The sequence below is a fragment of the Rhinopithecus roxellana genome, chromosome 5 (genome assembly GCF_007565055.1).
Source record: "Rhinopithecus roxellana isolate Shanxi Qingling chromosome 5, ASM756505v1, whole genome shotgun sequence".
In the NCBI taxonomy this organism is placed as follows: Eukaryota; Metazoa; Chordata; class Mammalia; order Primates; family Cercopithecidae; genus Rhinopithecus; species Rhinopithecus roxellana.
Genome location: NC_044553.1, coordinates 148,749,374 through 148,767,536, shown reverse-complemented (window position 1 = coordinate 148,767,536; position 18,163 = coordinate 148,749,374). Strand labels below are relative to the sequence as shown.

General features: G+C 44.6%; 1 protein-coding gene across 1 annotated transcript; it reads right to left on the bottom strand.

Annotated features, from left to right (window-relative positions):
- Nucleotides 1-2,568: 2,568 nt before the first annotated feature.
- PSMC1 (proteasome 26S subunit, ATPase 1) lies at nucleotides 2,569-17,898 on the bottom strand. The gene is made up of 11 exons (XM_010373843.2): nucleotides 17,793-17,898; nucleotides 15,170-15,223; nucleotides 14,188-14,284; nucleotides 11,351-11,475; nucleotides 10,940-11,125; nucleotides 10,616-10,744; nucleotides 9,629-9,725; nucleotides 6,779-6,968; nucleotides 5,646-5,797; nucleotides 4,847-5,001; nucleotides 2,569-2,923 (listed from the first exon to the last, which is right to left on the bottom strand). Exons 1-11 carry the CDS (start codon nucleotides 17,793-17,795, stop codon nucleotides 2,789-2,791), a joined length of 1,323 nt encoding a protein of 440 aa, XP_010372145.1. The 5' UTR covers nucleotides 17,796-17,898; the 3' UTR covers nucleotides 2,569-2,788.
- Nucleotides 17,899-18,163: the final 265 nt, after the last annotated feature.

Genomic DNA, 18,163 nt, shown 5'->3' with positions numbered 1-18,163 from the left:
GAGCAGGAAGTCGGCATGGACACGGTACTCCCAGCGGGTCCTCAGGCCGGTCACGTCCTCTAGGAAAAGGTCCAGTTCAGGAGCAGGAGCTGCATTTGGTTGTCATCTCTTTGGTATTCCGACTGGAAGCTTTTTGACTTCCAAGACGTGGATACTTTTGAAATGTTCTGAATTTGTAGAATATTCCTCAGTTTGTGTTTGCCTGGTGTTTCCTCATCACTGGATTCAGGCTAAGCATCTTTGGCAGGAGTGTGACAGTGGTGGCACGTACTGTCAAAGTGCCCATTACCGATGTGCATTTTGACCACTTGGCGAAGACGGTGTCTTCTGCGCTTCTCCAGTGGGACTTTCCTTTCTAACTGAACGGTGTTTTGTGGGATACTCTCAAACTCTGTAAATACCCCTTCCTCAGCAAACTTTCAGATCATCTAATTCATATGTAGTGGTATGTGTGTGTAGTTCCCTATTTAAAGGGCTGCACTGTATTCCATTAATAGTTAGCTGTTAGGATGCTCAGATTGTCCCAGGTTTGGCCAGTGGAAGCCCCTTCACATAGGCTTCGGTGTCCTTTGGACATGACCCTATCATTCCGTGAGCACTCCCTTGCTTTCCGGCAAAACAGACTTTGGGTTCATCTTGTCCTTTCCCTGCCTAGCCCTGGAATCAGCCCTCACTCCTTTTAATGGAGAATAATACATAGAAGCAAAGGTCTGGGTCTAGGGGTGCTTGCTGCAATTGGGGTGTCACTGTTCCTAGGCGCTCCCAGTGCACAGAGGTCCTTCTCATTTTCTTCTTTCTGTGTCTAACTCCTCAGAGAAACCTGGCTCCCACTGTCCTGTTTACCTACCTGACTGCCTCCATACATAAGCAGCCTCCCTCCCCTGCCACCATTCCGTCCCTGCAGATGCCTTCCTCACCCACTTGGGCTCTTGTACTGCACATCAGGCTGCCCACATTGACTCCCCGTATCGGACCACCCCAGCCCTGCACGTATACCCCACACGGATGCCAGCCTCCCCCTGCCCATGCCGAGTCCCCGTGCTGTGGTGCTTCTCCACACAGACAGCTCCACACCCTGCTTGGGCTGACACCCGCCTTCCCCACGAGCACCCTGTCCTCACCCTGCACTGGGCCACCCCATGTATGAATGTCCTCTGTGGTAGGCAGAGTGGTGCCCCTAAAGATGGCCACACCCTAAGCCCTGGAACCTGTGAATGTTACATGGCAAAAGGAACTTTGCAGATAAAAATTAAGATTGTAAACTTTAAAACAGGGAAATTATCCTGGATTATCTGCGCGGGTCCAATGTAATCACCAGGGTCCATAAGAGTAGAAAAGGCAGGCAGAAAGAAGGGTCAGCTGGAGAGAGGGACTGGGCCTGCTGCTGCAGGCGGAAGATGAAGGGCCGCGAGTCAGGAGGGAGGGTGGCCTTCACAGACTGGCAAAGGCCTCAGCTGGCAGCCAGCAGGGAAATGCTGACCTCGGCCCCACAACTCCAAGAAACAGAATTCTGCCAACAATGCTCAGCAAGGAAATGGATTCTCCCTTAGAGACGCCAGAGAGAACGGTCCTGCCAACAGCATGACTTTAGCCTGGAGACACCATGTTGGACTTCTGACCAACAGAACTGACATTAAATTGTGGTTTTCACTTTTATTTTTTTAAATTTAATTTTAGTTTGAGACGGAGTCTCGCTCTGTCACCCAGGCTGGAGTGCAGCGATGTGATCTTGGCTCACTGCAACCTCTGCCTCCTGGGTTCAAGCGATTCTCCTGCCTCAGCTTCCTGAGTAGCTGGACTACAGGCACCCGTCACCACGCATGGCTAATTTTTGTATTTTTAGTAAAGATGGGGTTTCACCATGTTGGCCAGGCTGGTCTCGAACTACTGACCTTGTGATACGCCTGCCTCAGCTTCCCAAAGTGCTGGGATTACAGGCATGAGCCACCGTGCCTGGCCAAATTGTGCTGTTTACAAAAAACGAATACACCCTCCTCATTCAACATGGGCCCCTACAACCCACACCAGGCCACCTGTCGAGGGAACGCTTACCTTGATCTGCCCCACTTAATAGCTTTAGGCCTGATTTGTTCAGAAAGAGAAATGAAGGAAATAGATGGAGAAAGGGAAGGGGAAGTTCTGACATGTTCTGAACACCTTGAAAGGGATGAGGTTTCTAAGCCCAAGAACAAGGGCTTTCAAGATCTCTCTAGGAATCCTCAGTCTCTTGGGAACACCAGTAGTTATTTTCTGCCCTCAGAGTGCTGAAACACACATGGTCCACAAAACTTCCAAAAAAGGAACACTGTACTTCCTTTAGAAGCAACAGCCACATTAACTCAGCCTTTATTAAACAACGAATATCCCTGGCTCTGTGGTAGTGACCATTTCCCGCCGTAATTACTGTTGAACGCCAGCTCTGGGGGTGTGACGCGGGGAACGCATAGTGAGGTCCACACTCCTTGTGACTGCAGCCTGAGTTCCTGTCCAGAGGCTTCCCTGCAGCTGGGTCCACCCACAGCCTGCTGCTGAGCGGTAGGTGTGTGTGGAGACTGCAGAAACAGGAAGTGTATGTGAAAGAGCACGCTTTATTGGGAAGCAGACTGCTGCAGTGACCAACAGACAGACCACCCAATGGGCACTTACACATAGTACTCCAAAAGACACAGGATGCTTTGCTAATAAAAATCAATGGGAACAGGGATTCTTCTGAGCAACTCCCCCAACCTCATCCCTTTCAGGGATTGAGAAATTTCCCAACCATTTTCCTGATGGCAGCCGTGGTTCACTAGAGATACAGCCCCTCAGGGGTGCCTTCCTGTTTCTTATAAAGAACATTTTCTTTAGATTTTTTGAAGTCTTCATTTGTTACTTTCATTCTACGTTCTCTTAAGGCCATCAGACCAGCTTCTGTACAGATTGCCTGTAAGAAAGAACAGTGTGTTCAAAAGTGAAATATTTATTTTTATTCTAACAAGGAATTCCGAAAAAGCTATTCTGAAGCTGGGCGCGGTGGCTCACATCTGTAATCTCAGCACCAAGGCAGGCGGATCGCCTGAGGTCAGGAGTTCAAGACCAGCCTGGCCAACATGGTGAAACCCCGTTTCTACTAAAAATAGAAAACATTAGCCAGGGAAAGTGGCAGGCACCTATAATCCCAGCTACTCGGGAGGCTGAGGCAGGAGAATTGCTTGAACCAGGGAGGCGGAGGTTGCAGTGAGCCAAGATCATGCCACTGTACTCTAGCCTGGGCAACGAGCGAAACTCCACCTCGAAAAAAAAAAAATCTATTCTGAAATAAAGCATGAGACACCTAGACTAAACACAAATTGCTTATTTGGGAAAGATTTTGATTTTTTAAAAAATGTTTTAAGCATCCTATTTTCTGAAAGGATGTGAAGTGGCTTAAACTGGAAGTTACTGTAACTAAGAAGACTGGCCCAAGGGTCGGGGCTGTGGGTTCTAGTTTTGGCTCCGGTTCTAACAAGCTATGTGGCTTGGCAAGTCAGTAAATTCTTACACCACCACTTTCCTTAAAGAGAATAATATTCCTAGGAAACAAACGAAATTATGCCCTGAAACTTAGAGGCAATTGACAGTATATGTCTATTTCACTTACCTATAGTCATAAGAGAACATGTGTTCTGGTTAGATAGTCTAAGTGGCAGTATCTATACTATGGAATAATACTATAGAGTATAGCATTTATTCCAATCTATTTAATTTCTCAGTAATTACTTGCCCAAAGTAAAAGAAAACAATAACCCATGTTACATGGGTTACTGTTATTGTTTTAGGCCTGATCTGTTTAGAAAGGAAAGAGAAATGAAGGAAACAGATAGAGAGGGACAGCAAATGAACATGTTACATGGGTTATTGTTACTGTTTTTCTTTTGGCCAGTAATTACTGTGGCAAAAACATGATGCGGCAAAAAACACAATCCTGGCACAGAAGTTTGTTTGGTGATGGCCATCAGGTCATTTACCTCAAATGGTTCGGGTGAAAGTTTTGTGTATAGAAAGAGAAGAGGCAAATGGGTAAAATGTTAACTCTTGGTAAATCACTGTGCTATTGTTGCAACTCTTTTGAAGGCTTGAAAATTGTCAAAGTAAGTTTTTATCTTAAAAATAAAATGTTAAGATCTTTCAATTTTTTAAAAAGAAGATAGATTTTACTCACCAACAGAGACACCTAGTTCTCTATGACTAACTAACTGCCAATGATCCGTGGGCTCAGGGCAGGTGCTGACCTGGAAAGGCACTGCTTGTGCTGTCCCTGCCTAACCATGGCACTTATGACTGACGAAAACCCAGCTCTTCCCAGGGAAAGCAAGTTGAACCCATATTCAACACTGCCAGGCCTTGCTGTAAATTCTGATCAGCTGGGAGGAAATGTCCTAACTCATGTACATTTGTCATAAAACCAAGGGTGTAATCTGGTAGAACCTTCCAGAACACAGATTGGGACATGAATGCAGTGGGTGCTTGGTCCCCACTCTGCAGCTCTGGGGAGAGTTCTCCCAGGACATACCCTTCCCTTGACGTGGGACTGAGCAGCTACATTTGACACACCTTGAGAAAGTCACCTGGGTCTGAGGCAGCTTAGTACCAGCAACTCAGCCTTGTGGCTACAGCCTTAGGGCAATTCACTGCATAAAATGATGCATTAAAAATGACTTCAAATAACAAGCACATATACTATTTGGATGTAATCATAAACCAATATGATGATTAAAATACAGACACCCATCTGTCCAGGCCAGCCAGCATCCCAAAAGCACATACAGACTTTTTCCTGATTGACGGCCACATTCCCAGAAATGAGCTGACACGGCTGGGCTCTCACCTTGATGTCAGCACCAGAGAGGTCATCTTTAGCCATGATCAAGTCGTCCAGGGTTACATCATCAGCCAGTGTCATCCTGCTTGTGTGAATCTGAAAGATGCGCTTCTTCGTCTTTTCATCAGGCAGGGGGAACTCAATCTTCCTGTCAATGCGGCCTGCAGGTACGAAAAGTTTTTAAGTCACACCACCATCAAAACCCAGGCTCGCCCATGGCTCAGAGGCCTCACCCCATCTCCTTACATACGAAGTTTCAGTCAGACAGTACTCTGTGGGAAGGATGTCCAAATCTTAAAAAGTAACCATACATTTTTGTCGTTTGTAAATTTCTACATTGGAATTCTCTTCATTTAAAAGAAACTCTGTCTACTTTGGTACCTTCAGAAATAAATGAAAGGAGCAATTCCTGAGTGAAATTGGACAGACCTGTCGTGTTAGAAACATTACAAAAGACAGCAAACAAATCACTGTTTCTTCTGATGCTACCTGAATGTAAAAACAACAAATCCTACCATCACATGAATTATTTCTTCCAGAAAAAGCAGTCAGTTCTTGAGGCAAAAAAGGGAATATTATGGAAAAGAAAAGATCAAGACATAAGACTGGAATTCAAAGGGCCGAGGTGCACAGTACTGTATCATGTTCTGTTTTAACTCTCGCCTCAAGGGGACCTATTTTTGGTAAATTATCCTAAGTTTCACTGCAGTTTTTGCTTTTTTATGTATCATTTGATAGGCCTCCCAAAGCACACTTAAATATATAAACACATTAATCTCCATGGTGAAACAAAAGCAGATTTGACCTGGCCTGATAAGTGCTGGATCCAGAGTTTCTATTCGGTTTGTGGCCATGATAACTTTCACATCTCCCCTAGAATCAAATCCATCCAACTGGTTCAGCAGTTCCAACATTGTTCGCTGAATTTCTCTCTCCCCACCAGAATTGGAGTCATATCTTTGGGGAAAAAAAAAGGGAAGGAATGAAGACCCAACTGATTGCCTGCTCAAGAGGAATTACAGCAAAGACCTCACTTTGACAAAACACCTTAACAAACATTCCTGTTTAACTCACATGGCACTCCCTCAGTTACGCTCAGAAAAAAACAAATTCAGCACTCCTTGCCATGGTCTGAATGTATTTCCCCAAATTTATGTGTTGAAACTTAATCCCTACTGGGTGGTTAAGAGATGAGGCCTTTTGGAGAGGGCTAAAGGCATGAGGCAGAGCCTTATACTGCATGAGTTCCTTATAAAAAAAAAGGCCTTGTACAGCATGTATTCCTTATAAAAATGCTGCAGGGAACTAGCATAGGCGCTTTTTGCTCTTCCGTTTGACTCCTGAACATTTGTCCCCTTTGCAGAACAAGTGCCATCTCAGAAGCAGAGCAGCCCTCACTAGACATCAATGCCAGTGCCTTGATCTTGGGCTTCTCAGCCTCCAGAACTGTGGGAAATACATTTTCTATTCTTTATACAAAATACCAGTCCCAAGGCATTTTGTTACAGCAGCACAAATGGACTAAGACACTCCCCATCAGCTAAGTTACAGATCATATTTTTTCACAGCAGTTTCTGTGCCTGAAACTATCATTTATTTTGTTTCCACTTTTGGTGTCTGATCCCTACAACCTGACTGTGAGCTCCTCCAGGGCAGAGCCTGTTGTGCTCACAGCTGTGTCCCTAGAGTCCAGATGGTCCTGGCTCAGGGTGTGTGCTCAAGACATGGTTATTCACAACTGACCGATCTCCAGGTGTTCACAGCTCCTGGGCAGTTGTGACCTGGCTCCTGGGAGAGCAGAGCCTAAAGCATCCATGGAAGACCACGCACGGCAAGAACTGTGGCCACAGAGAGAGTCCCCCGAGATCGTTCATTCTCAAGAGAAGAACTATGCGGTGTTCCCTCTAAACAAGGCAAAATAAGCATGAGAAAGTCTACCTTTTTGTCCCAATGGCGTCAATTTCATCAATAAACACGATGGACGGTGCATGTTCTTCAGCAACTCGAAACAATTCCCGTACGAGTTTGGGCCCATCACCTAGGTACTTCTGAATGAGTTCAGAGCCAACCACTCTCAAGAAAGTGGCTGAGGTTTGGTTTGCTACAGCTTTGGCTAACAAGGTTTTACCTATTTTAGATGAAAAAAGATTTAAAGAGACACCTCAAGTGCTGTTTTAACTTAAAAACTCGCATCATTACCACCTTAAATGGACACAAAAAACAGGTGGGCCCCCATGCTAAGGCATGTCACCAATTCAGGTGTTGCCACATTCCGTTGTCCTGAGTAGACAAGAGGACATTTAGAAAAATCTACTCACATGTTTGGATTATCCTTAGCTATTTTCCTAAACTTATGATAACGTCAGAAAATACTTTTTACTTGGTTACTTTCCAACCTTGACCCAGTTTCCCCTGAAGAACTGTGAACTATAATTACCCGTATGAAGAATTGCTTTGTACTATTAATGAAATAAATCGCATTTTTTTCTCTGGTTGAGCCTTTCTTGGGCCCCTTCAAAGTTGCATACATTAACCTGACCCACCCAACCCAGGGCTGGAGAGCCAAACTATAGTCCTAGGAAACGATCAGTGCTGGGAAAAAAGGTCTGGGAATCCTAGCTTTGGCCCTAAGGAGACACACACAGTGTTCCTGAGCTCCAGGCATGCAGTGCCCGCTGCTCCAAAAGAGTAGCTACTGGGTGGGCTTGCTGCCAGCTCAGAAAGCTGAGACACGACCAGCTCTCGATGAAGCCCACAATGAGAGCTGCTGTGACATGCCCTTCCAAGGGAGAGGCAGTTCCTCCCACTGATCTCAGGGAAGAGCTCAAACATCATTTCCAATACTGCTCTACTTGCTGATATTTCACTTTCAGGTTAAAAACAAGAGTCAGCCGGCTGGGCGCGGTGGCTCACGCCTGTAATCCCGGCACTTTGGGAGGCTGAGGCGGGAGGATCACCTGAGGCCGGGAGTTCAAGACCAGCCTGATCAACATGGAGAAACCCTGTCTCTACTAAAAAAATTACAATATTAACCGGCACATGCTTGTAATCCTAGCTACTCGGGAGGCTGAGGCAGAAGAATCGCTTGAACCCGGGAGGCGGAGGTTGCGGTGAGCCAAGATCATGCCATTGCACTCCAGCCTGGGCAACAAGAGTGAAACTCCGCCTCAAAAAAAAAAAGAAAGAAAGAAAAGAAAAACAAGAGTCAGCAAAGAGTGCCCAACTTGAGAATTTTTGAATTGGAAGACCTAGGACCCTTTGGTGGTCTGTGAGGACCTGGCAAGAGCTGGGTGGGTGCCTCAGGATACAGAGGCAGTTAGGGGCAGAACTGGCAGCCTCAGGCCGGCACAGGAGGAGTGTGGAGGCGGCTAGCTGGTATGTGACAGGGAAGACTTCCCAGAAATGGGATGGCAGACACAAAGCTCAGCTTTGCAACATGTGGCAATGATGTTCGGCAGAGTAGCAGATGCAAAGGCTGAACTGCTCCCTGAAAGCATCAGTGAGGGAAGGTGAACAGAAAATAAAGAGGACCTTTCCAGTGGATAGGATCTTATAGTGCAGAAGCAGCCAAGTCTAGCCACTGGGCTGCTTCTGTGGTCAGAGGGCTCACTGAACAAGCTGCCTGCTCCTCTGACAGACTTGCCTGTCCAGTCCTGCCTCCCAGCCCTGTACCGCAGCCCCTTTAGTACTAGAGCCCCACAGGGGGCCTGCAGCTGTGGGTCAGGAGGCCTATGTTCCAGCTCCAGCCCTGTTACTAGCTCAACTCCCAGAGGGGCCTTGGGTTAGTCACCGGCCACTCTGAAACATAATTTCCTAAGCTGTAAGTTGAGGGGCTGTAGGAGAGTGATCTCTTCTAGCTCTCGGCCTCTGGGTACAGGCGTCTCCCAGTCTCTCCATTGTGGACATCCCTCAGCATGGATCCTCTTAGGAACACTCAGTTCTCTCAAATGACTGTGCTTAAATGAATCTGATACTATAGAATAGAGCTTTTTTTTTAGGAGACAGTCTCGCTCTGTCACCCAGGCTGGAATGCAGTGGCATGATCTCAGCTCACTGCAGCCTCTGTATCCCAGGTTCAAGCAGTTTTCCTGCCTCAGCCTCCCGAGTAGCTGGACTACAGATGTGCACTACCACACCCAGCCAGTTTTTGTATTTTTAGTAGAGATGGGGTTTCACCACATTGGCCAGGCTGGTCTTGAACTCCTGGCCTCAAGTCATCCACCCACCTTGACCTCCCAAAGTGCTGGGATTACTGGCATGAGCCACTGTGCTCAGAATAGAGCTTTTAAAGTAGCACTTCTCCACTATGGCTCCCAGACTTGGCCATACTCCAGATGAATAGATCAAAATCTTTGGGGATGGGGCCAGGCATCATTTTTTTTTTCATTTTTTTTTTTTTTTGAGACAGGTTTTCACTCTGTTGCCCAGGCTGGAATGCAGTGGTGTGATCATAGCTCACTGTAGCCTCGACCTCCAGGGCTCAAGTGATCCCCCTACCTCAGCCTCTTGGGTAGCTGGGACTACAGGCATGCACCACCACACCCGGCTAATTTTTTATAGAGACGGGGTTTCGCCAAGTAGCTCAGGCTTTTTTTCTCTTTTTTTTTTTTTGCATCAGTATTTTTAAAGCTCTCAAGGTGATTCTAACATGTAGACAAGGTTGAGCAGCCCTGTTTTACACTAAGGAATTGTGGTGTCCTCACTTACTAGTTCAGTAATTATAACTAGCCAATGCTGCTGCTCAAGAGACCAGCTGGGTGCCTGGAAAGTGTCAAAAACAGAGCATACCTGTGCCAGGTGGACCATAGAGAATGACCCCCTTAGGAGGCTTTATACCCATCTCTTCATAATATTCAGGATGGGTGAGAGGAAGCTCCACAGATTCCTATGAAAAGTAGTAAAAATGAAAGGCTTTACTGAAATTATTAGCATATTTACTAATTGGCAACATAAGAATATCTTGCTTTCAACAAAAATAAGTAAAAATCTCAATTCCTCTTCTTAGAGACAATGTGCTTGATTTCTATCAGCGGCAAAGACATACTGAAGACACCTGTTCTACTTGAGTTCCCTGCACCGGTTCCATCTCCCTGTCGCACCCAATTCCCCTTTTACTTTCTAGTAGAAGTCAGCCTGGAGCTCTTCTTGAGCAAGAGAGACTTAAGAAAGCTAAAGTTCACCCTTTTCAATTAAACTACAGATAGGACCGGGAAAGACTTCCTGATGGCTGTTCCCATCTAGGGACATTATGGCTATTTCTCAGCTGCCTCAGAGGTCCTTGGCAGAGATCTGTGATGGCTCGGAAGGACTTCCCTATGAAAGAACATGCAGACAGCCCACAGCCATTCTCAATGACCACATCCCCTGCAGCCCCCAGGGCCACTGAAGGCACTGGGATTATGCTCCAACCCCACCACTGTCTAAATGTGTGCAAGTACACATGCTAGCTCCACAAAGCACTGGAGGCTTCCAGATAAACACAACGGAAGTCAACACAGTCAGAAACATTACATATTCACACAGGCAATGCAGTCAACATTACATATAAAAAGAATGAAGCTGCAGCTGCTGCAGGAACCATCACACAACTGATTGTTATTTCTATCACCTAACTCAGTATTAACAAATACAAAAATACCACAACTGGCAAGCTCTGTCTCAGCTACTGGTTTGATTAATAAACAAGCAAACATATCAAACAATTCCAAAGTATCCTAAATGGGACAGCAGAAACCAAAACTCAAAAAAAAACCCAGAGATGGTTACCAATCATACCTTAATTTCCTGAATTTGGTTGTCCAACCCCCCAATATCCGCATAGGTCTCCTGGGGGGCCTTTTCCACCTTCATCACTGTGACCAGGGGATCCGTGTCATCCATCAGTACCCCTATCACAGCATGCACCTAACAGGAAACATCAAGGTTTAACACAGGAACGTGAGGTTCGCTGGATCTGTTTACAGCAAAGCAATGCCAATCACGACATCCGTCTCCTGCCTCAGGAGTGCTTTGGTGATCTACTTCCATGGGACAGGAAGATGGATCTCAGTGAAAAGAGAAAGCACTTCCATGGGCTTTTGAAAAAGATTATCACCTCACCTTGTGATTGAGCAGGACCGAGCAGCCAGGTTCCAGCAGATCCTTGTCTACAAATGAAAGAATGCTGACGTAGTGTTCTGAGCCCACAGATGTAGACACGATGGCATGATTGTCATCAATGATCTCTTCCAAGGTTCCTACTGACATCGGGGTCCCCCTCAGATCATCCACTTTTGATCTTTCCTCCTATATATGAAAATGCCAAGGAAAACAGACTAGACCTAAAAGTAGATGATCCTGATAGTTCGCTAGATTTGCAAAGCAGCTGATGCTTAGTAAAAGGCAACTAATAATACTTCATGAAAGCCTGGACAGGTTCAACTACTCGAATTTCATTTATTTGTTGACAATTTTAGGTTCTAAATAGAATTCAATTTGTAAAAAAGAAAATGAAGTAACTTTTCAACTCACCTCTTGCTTTTCTTCTAATGGTTTCATTTGTTCCTGATTTCTAATGAATTCTTCCTCCATGAGAAGATAGTCTTTAATTCTCTCTAACTTCAGTAATTTTAACCGGCACTGAGTGTGAGGTGTCACTGAAATTAAAATATCAAGTTTCATTATACGTGGACCCTGAAGTTTGCAAGTAAGGAATTAAGATTTTAAAATAAGCTCATTTTTGTTGGAGATAGCTTCAGAAAAATTCAGTTTAGTAACTCTAAGTAAGCAGGTGCCAAAATGGAAAAGGGAGTTTGGCTGTTATATAATCAAGACTTTCAAAATGGGGATGGGGTTTATGACCAAATAGCCCCAAATGACATACCCTGGCTGAATAGTCTGTATAAAGAAGAAAAAAGCTACTGACCCATCAGATACCTGGGTCTGGTTCATTTTTTCCCATAGGTACTAATAAAAAGTTACATAGGTTTCTCAGTCCAGTATATACACTGCTGCATGCTGGCTGTATACATACTCATCTATTTGTAGAATTTTGAAATATCAGGGATATTAACCCCGTTTATCACATATATGGCAAATATGTTTTCCATGTAGTATTGTTTCTTTTGGCTTTGAAGTCTCAAGCCACAAAGGAATTGTGTCTTTTTTTTTTTTTTTCTGAGACAGAGTCTTGCTCTGTCACCAGGCTGGAGTGCAGCGGTGCCATCTCGGCTCATTGCAACCTCTGCCTCCTGGGTTCAAGTGATTCTCCTGCCTCAGCCTCCTGAGTAGTTGGAATTACAGGCGCCGCCACCACGCCCGGCTCACCTTTGGATTTTTAGTAGAGACGGGGTTTCAACGTGTCAGCCTTGGCCTCTCAAAGTGCTGGGAGTTGTATCATTTTTATAGACAAATAGGCCAACCTTTTCTTTTATGGTTTCTGGGTTTTCCCATTTACTTCAAAAACTTTCTTCTTCCCTAAGGTTAATTTTCATTTATTTATTTTCACACATATACCTGTATTCCATTTGGCAAGAGTCAAGAATCTAATTTCATTTCCTTTGGACAAAAATTTTTGAAATGCCTTTTATATATACTTAAAAAAATTTTTTTTATTATACTTTAAGTTCTAGGGTACATGTATGTGCACAACATGCAGGTTTGTTGCATATGTATACATGTGCCATGTTGGTGTGCTGCACCCATTACCTCGTCATTTACATTAGGTATATCTCCTAATGCTATCCCTCCCCCCTCCCCCCACCCTACAACAGGCCCCGGTGTGTGATGTTCCCCACCCTGTGTCCAAGTGTCCTCATTGTTCAATTCCCACCTATGAGTGAGAACATGCGGTGTTTGGTTTTCTGTCCTTGCGATAGTTTGCTTAGAATGACGGTTTCCATCTTCATCCATGTCCCTATAAAGGATGTGAACTCATCCTTTTTTATGGCTACATAGTATTCCATGGTGTATATGTGCCACATTTTCTTAATCTAGTCTATCATTAATGGACATTTGGGTTGGTTCCAAGTCTTTGCTATTGTGAATAGTGACACAATAAACATATGTGTGCATGTGTCTTTATAGCAGCATGATTTATAATTCTTTGGGTATATACCCAGTAATGGGATGGCTGGGTCAAATGATATTTCTAGTTCTAGATCCTTGAGGAATCGCCACACTGTCTTCCACAATGGTTGAACTAGTTTACAGTCCCACCAACCTGTAAAAGTGTTCCCATTTCTTTCTCCACATCGCCATTCTAACTGGTGTGAGATGGTATCTCATTGTGGTTTTGATTTGCATTTCTCTGATGGAAATGCCTTATCCTATTCCCCACAGACCTGAAGTGGCACCTTCAGTGTGTATTAAATATCCATGTAACATGACTGTTTTTGGACTTCCTACTCTGTTCTGGTAGCCTGTCTTTTTCTGTACCAACACCATACCAATTCGTTATGGGAGACTAATGGCTGGTTTTACTGATTTCCTTCAATTAACTGAACAATGTTTTTTAAAGTAGTTTAAGTATTTCTTCTTAGTTTTTTCTTCTAAGCAGGGAGGAGCATATTTAGATGAGGGTTTGGGGAGGTATTTGAGCTGAAGCCTGAGAGATCATGAGAAGCAAGTAGCCATGACAAGAACTGGGGGAAGAAGAAGATTTTAGGCAGAGGACGAGTGAGGGCAAAGGCCCTGATATGTACAAAAGTCAAAAAAAGTAAGGCAGGAAGTGTGTCCAATGAGCAAGGGGGGTGGCAGGGCTGAGATCGGAGAGGTGGGCTGGGTCAGATTGCTTGGTATGAATTGTATTCTATGTTCGGCAGGAAGCCATTGAAAAATTTTATTGTAACTTCAGGTATTGCATGATCTGAATTTCAACACAGTGGCATTTCATTTCAAATATACATGATTCTGAGTTAGTAAAGTTCAACCTGCGTTTTGTAATTTAAAACTATACTTTTATTTATTTATTTATTTTGAGATGGAGTCTTGCTCTGTCATCCAGGCTAGAGTACAGTGCATAATCTTGGCTCACTGCAATCCACCTCCTAGGTTCAAGTGATTCTCCTCCTGCCTTAGCCTCCCAAGTTAACACTATACTTTTAATCCACTAAAGGAGCCTTTAAAGAAAAACGGTGACATTTCTTAAAGTGAGACACAATCATATAATACTGTATTTTAAAACAAAAGATAACTTGTATGCCAACCTAGAGGAACGTCACACTCAAGAGTTAGGTGAAATTGAATCACAAAGCTAGAGCTTCAATTGCCCTTTACTTCCTGTTTCCCCTTTCAGACTCTAAGCTGCATGCACAGAGATGGTTTCTCCTAAGAACTGGAAAGATGGCAAGGAGGAGCCATGTCATTACCCAGTGGCAGTTTGCTGGCAGCGTCTGGTCCCTTCGTTTTCTTCTTCTTTTTCCCCACTCTAGTTGGTACAGGAGGTTCATATTTCTTCTTCTTGTCCTTGAGTTGTTAGAACAGCAGGAAAAAAAAGTCCCATGAAAATCATATTAAAACACAAATTTATTTCTGTACCACCATCATCTATTTTCAGGTGGTACAATTTTCCTTATCTTTTAGGATGTTATTAAAAACCTGACTTGTTTCACATTCCTGCAATTTTAATAAGTAAATATGATGAGTAAATGTAAGCTGGGTGCAGTGGCTCACGTCTGTAATCCCAAAAATTTGGGAGGCTGAGGCAGGCAGATCACTTGAGGTCAGGAGTTTAAGACCAGCTTGGCCAACGTGGCGAAACCCCATCTCTACTAAAAATACAAAAATGAGCCGGGTGTGGTGGTGGGCACCTGTCATCCCAGCTACTCGGGAGGCTGAGACAGGAGAATTGCTCGAACCTGGGAGGCAGAGGTTGCAGTGAGCCAAGATCGCGCCATTGCACTCCAGCCTGGGTGACAGAGCAAGATTCCATCTCAAATAATAATAATAAATGAAAATAAATGTAATCTTTTAACCATACACGTAAGTGACAATGAGTCGTATTATTCCAATAAGGTATAGAGGGGTAAGAATCAACTTATATGCCAAAAGTTTAGGTAACTTGAGGCAATCTTCATACCTCAGGATATTAGACACCAAAATTATAGGCAATTTACTTCAATACTTCTGTAAGGTCATTGCTTTTACACACTTAAATACCTATTTGATGGTTAGGTCAATAACCTTTTCTAAAGCATGAAAAGCATACTTATTCTATCTGTAGGACAGGCTAGTTTAAAAACTACTGGATCACTCTACTTTTTAAAACTCATGAATCCCCATAGAACTTCTCAGCCGAGACCACATTTTCTACAATTTGCTCGTATCACAGGACAAATCTGGCATATTTACCTTATCATCCTTCTTGCCACCTCCAGGACCATGACCACCACTCTGACTTTGACCCTGCGGGAGAAAAATCAGACACAGATGTAAATTCAGAATATGATCACTTGAAAAGAACGCCTTCATACTGTCCTGTGAGTCTGTAACGTGTCCTGTGAGTCTGTAACATTTCTCCCTCATTTCAACATTTTTGAACACAAGATGTAATACTTGCAGTCAATGTGTGCATTTAGTGTGGCAGAATTTCTTTTTCCCTGAAAAGATATTTGATAGATTACTGGTACACCTCGCAATTGATTGCATCTTAGAATCAAGAACAACTCTATTGAGAAGTAGATACAACCAAAGAGGCTGAGAGTCTTAAGATCACCCCCTCTTGAGGGGAAAATATGGAGCTTCACAGCTTTTGATAGGAAACTACCAGACTGAAGCTATCAAGAATATATTCCATAAAATTAGGCTATGAAAGCTAAGTCATTTTACATGCTTGAAAAATGTTTACCAATCATTTACCCCTTACTTAGATCACACCAAGATCCAGAAGACTTTCCTTCCAATAGCACCTTATCTAATTCCTACCCCTAAAGTCAGGGGGTTTCCGGGCAGGTCTTTCTTCTCAATCTGAAAAGCTCTATCACTTTAAGGTGTTAAGAACTTAGTGTATTAATAAACTCATTGGGATTCTGGATTTTAAAAGGCCCTTCAGTTATAGGACAATGCTTAACACTGAACAATGTCTCAGAAATGGTGGCATTTTAAATATGAAGATGAGTGAACTTCCTGATTAGAAGGGTCCACTCAGCTCCCTCAGATCAGCCCCACGCAGGCACTTCTAAATGAATACACCAACACTTCTTCACCTCTTGGGCATTTTACATGTTTCTCAGTCTCAAATAACAAGTTCACCAATTACTGAACCCCTGCTATATGCCAAGCAGTGTCCTAAACATTCTCCAAGTATTATCCCACTTCTTACAAACACTATCATATTGGTACTATCATTACCCCCCCCCCCCCCCCCATTTGCAGATAAGAAAACTAAGTCCCAGAGAGCTCAAATGACTTGCCTGTTGTCACAAAGCCTGTCAGAGATGGAGCCAGAAATCACACTCAGGTTTGCTGAATGCCAAAACCTAGGTGTTTCTCTACTGTTCTACAAAAAACCGATGGGGTTTGTGTTCCAGTACAGCCACTTACTGTGTTTCCATTTCTTCCTTATCAAAATAAATTACCTCGAGGAAACTGTTGTAATAAATGAGAAAATGCTGGAAAAGTACTTGGCACATGCTTAGAATACTACACAGAAATCCGTAAAAGACCTCTATGAGGCCGGGTGCGGTGGCTCACGCCTGTAATCCCACTTTGGGAGGCCGAGGCGGGCGGATCACAAGGTCAGGAGTTCAGAACCAGCCTGGCCAACATAGTGAAACGCCATCTCTACAAAAATACAAAAATTAGCCGGGTGTAGTGGCGGGCGCCTGTAGTCGCAGCTACTTGGGAGGCTGAGGCAGGAGAATCGCTTGAACCCGGGAGGTGGAGATCGCGCCACTACACTCTAGCCTGGATGACAGACCAAGACTCTGTCTCAAAACAAAACAAAACAAAACAACCTCTATGAGATCTGGCTTTCTTGGTGTTCACGATACAGGTTAAACATTCCCATCTCAGGTTCTTTGCATTTGCTGTATCTTCTGCCTGGACCACATTTCCCTCAGACATCTGCAGGGCTTACTCCCTCAATTTCGGTCCGCGCAAATTTCACCTCCTCAGAGCGACTTTCGCTGACTCTATAAAAAGCAGCCACCCCTCCATGTTTTCCCTTTCTATACAATAACCATACAACAATGACCACCCCACCCCTGACATCATATTTCTGATTATTGTCTGCCTTCTGCTCTAGAATGTACGCACTATGAAGGCAGGGACTTCATCAATCCTGCTCACCCCCTGTATCCTCAGTGTCTGGAACAGAAGCTAGCCAAAAGTTTAACAACAACAACAACAACAACAACAACAACAACAAAACACCAAGTGCTCAGTAAATACTTGTTTAGTGAATTGATGAATAAATGCTAGCTGTTTTTATTATTACTACTGCACCACGGGCCCTTTCCGTTTGAGCTCCGCCTGTCATAATAGTGTCTTTAAGGCCTCCTTCAAACGCCCCCAGCTCCGAAAGGCCTTCCACGACTCCGCTCTCCCCTCCTCAGGTGGAACGTATCCCACCCTCTTCTCCAGCACCCTTCGGCTGCCCGACTCAAAAAGCATTTTTCCCGGTGACTCGAAGAGGCGCCCCCGAAACTCCCAGCGCCGATGAGCAAAGCCCTGGTCGGCGGAGCAGCAAAGCCAGGGACCTGATCCGTTCTGCCGCCCCACAAGCCCACGCAGAAGACCTCTCTGCGCTGAGCCCCGGCCCCAGGACCCCCGGGTAAGGCCCGCTAGTCGGCCCCGGCCCGCGGTGGACCTGAGCGCGGTCTCTGGGAGCCTCCACTCGCCGAGAAGATCAGGCCGGCAGGAGGAGAAGAGGGCAGTCCCAGTTCCTCGGGCAGCCGCCTCTGTCTCTCGCCTCAGGCCGCGGCGACCCCATCGCACCGCGACCACCAGCGGAAAGAAACCCTTAGTCACTCACCATCTTGCCTTTGCCACTTGAGCTGCCGCTGCCGGAAGTTCCTCCACCACGGCGGCCCGCCAGAGGCGGAAGTCGTTAGGGACGCTACGGAAGCCGATAGCAACCAAATTCTGCCCAGACCAAGTTGTGCTCTAAGGGCTTGTGCGGGCGAGCTAGGGCAACGCAGTAATATATAAGCATAACGTGAACTTTATAAATATTTTACTTGAAAGAAATTTTGAATACCCGTTATGAGGCGCTAGTCAACAACTTAAGACAATGACCCCAACTGTCAAAGAGCTAGGACAATCGTGAAAATATAAAATATTTATGCAAAATTTATAACTGATAAGAACTTTATTGTTCTAAAAATTGGAATGCATTTGGAACTG

Bases quoted from the DNA above. Each gene is read 5' to 3' on its own strand.
- PSMC1 (XM_010373843.2), bottom strand. The intron at 11,476-14,187 runs GTAATGACATGG...TTTTAATTTCAG, and splicing joins TGCCAGCAAACTGCCACTGG to TGACACCTCACACTCAGTGC. The intron at 10,745-10,939 runs GTGAGGTGATAA...GTTTCCTGTTAG, and splicing joins CGGTCCTGCTCAATCACAAG to GTGCATGCTGTGATAGGGGT.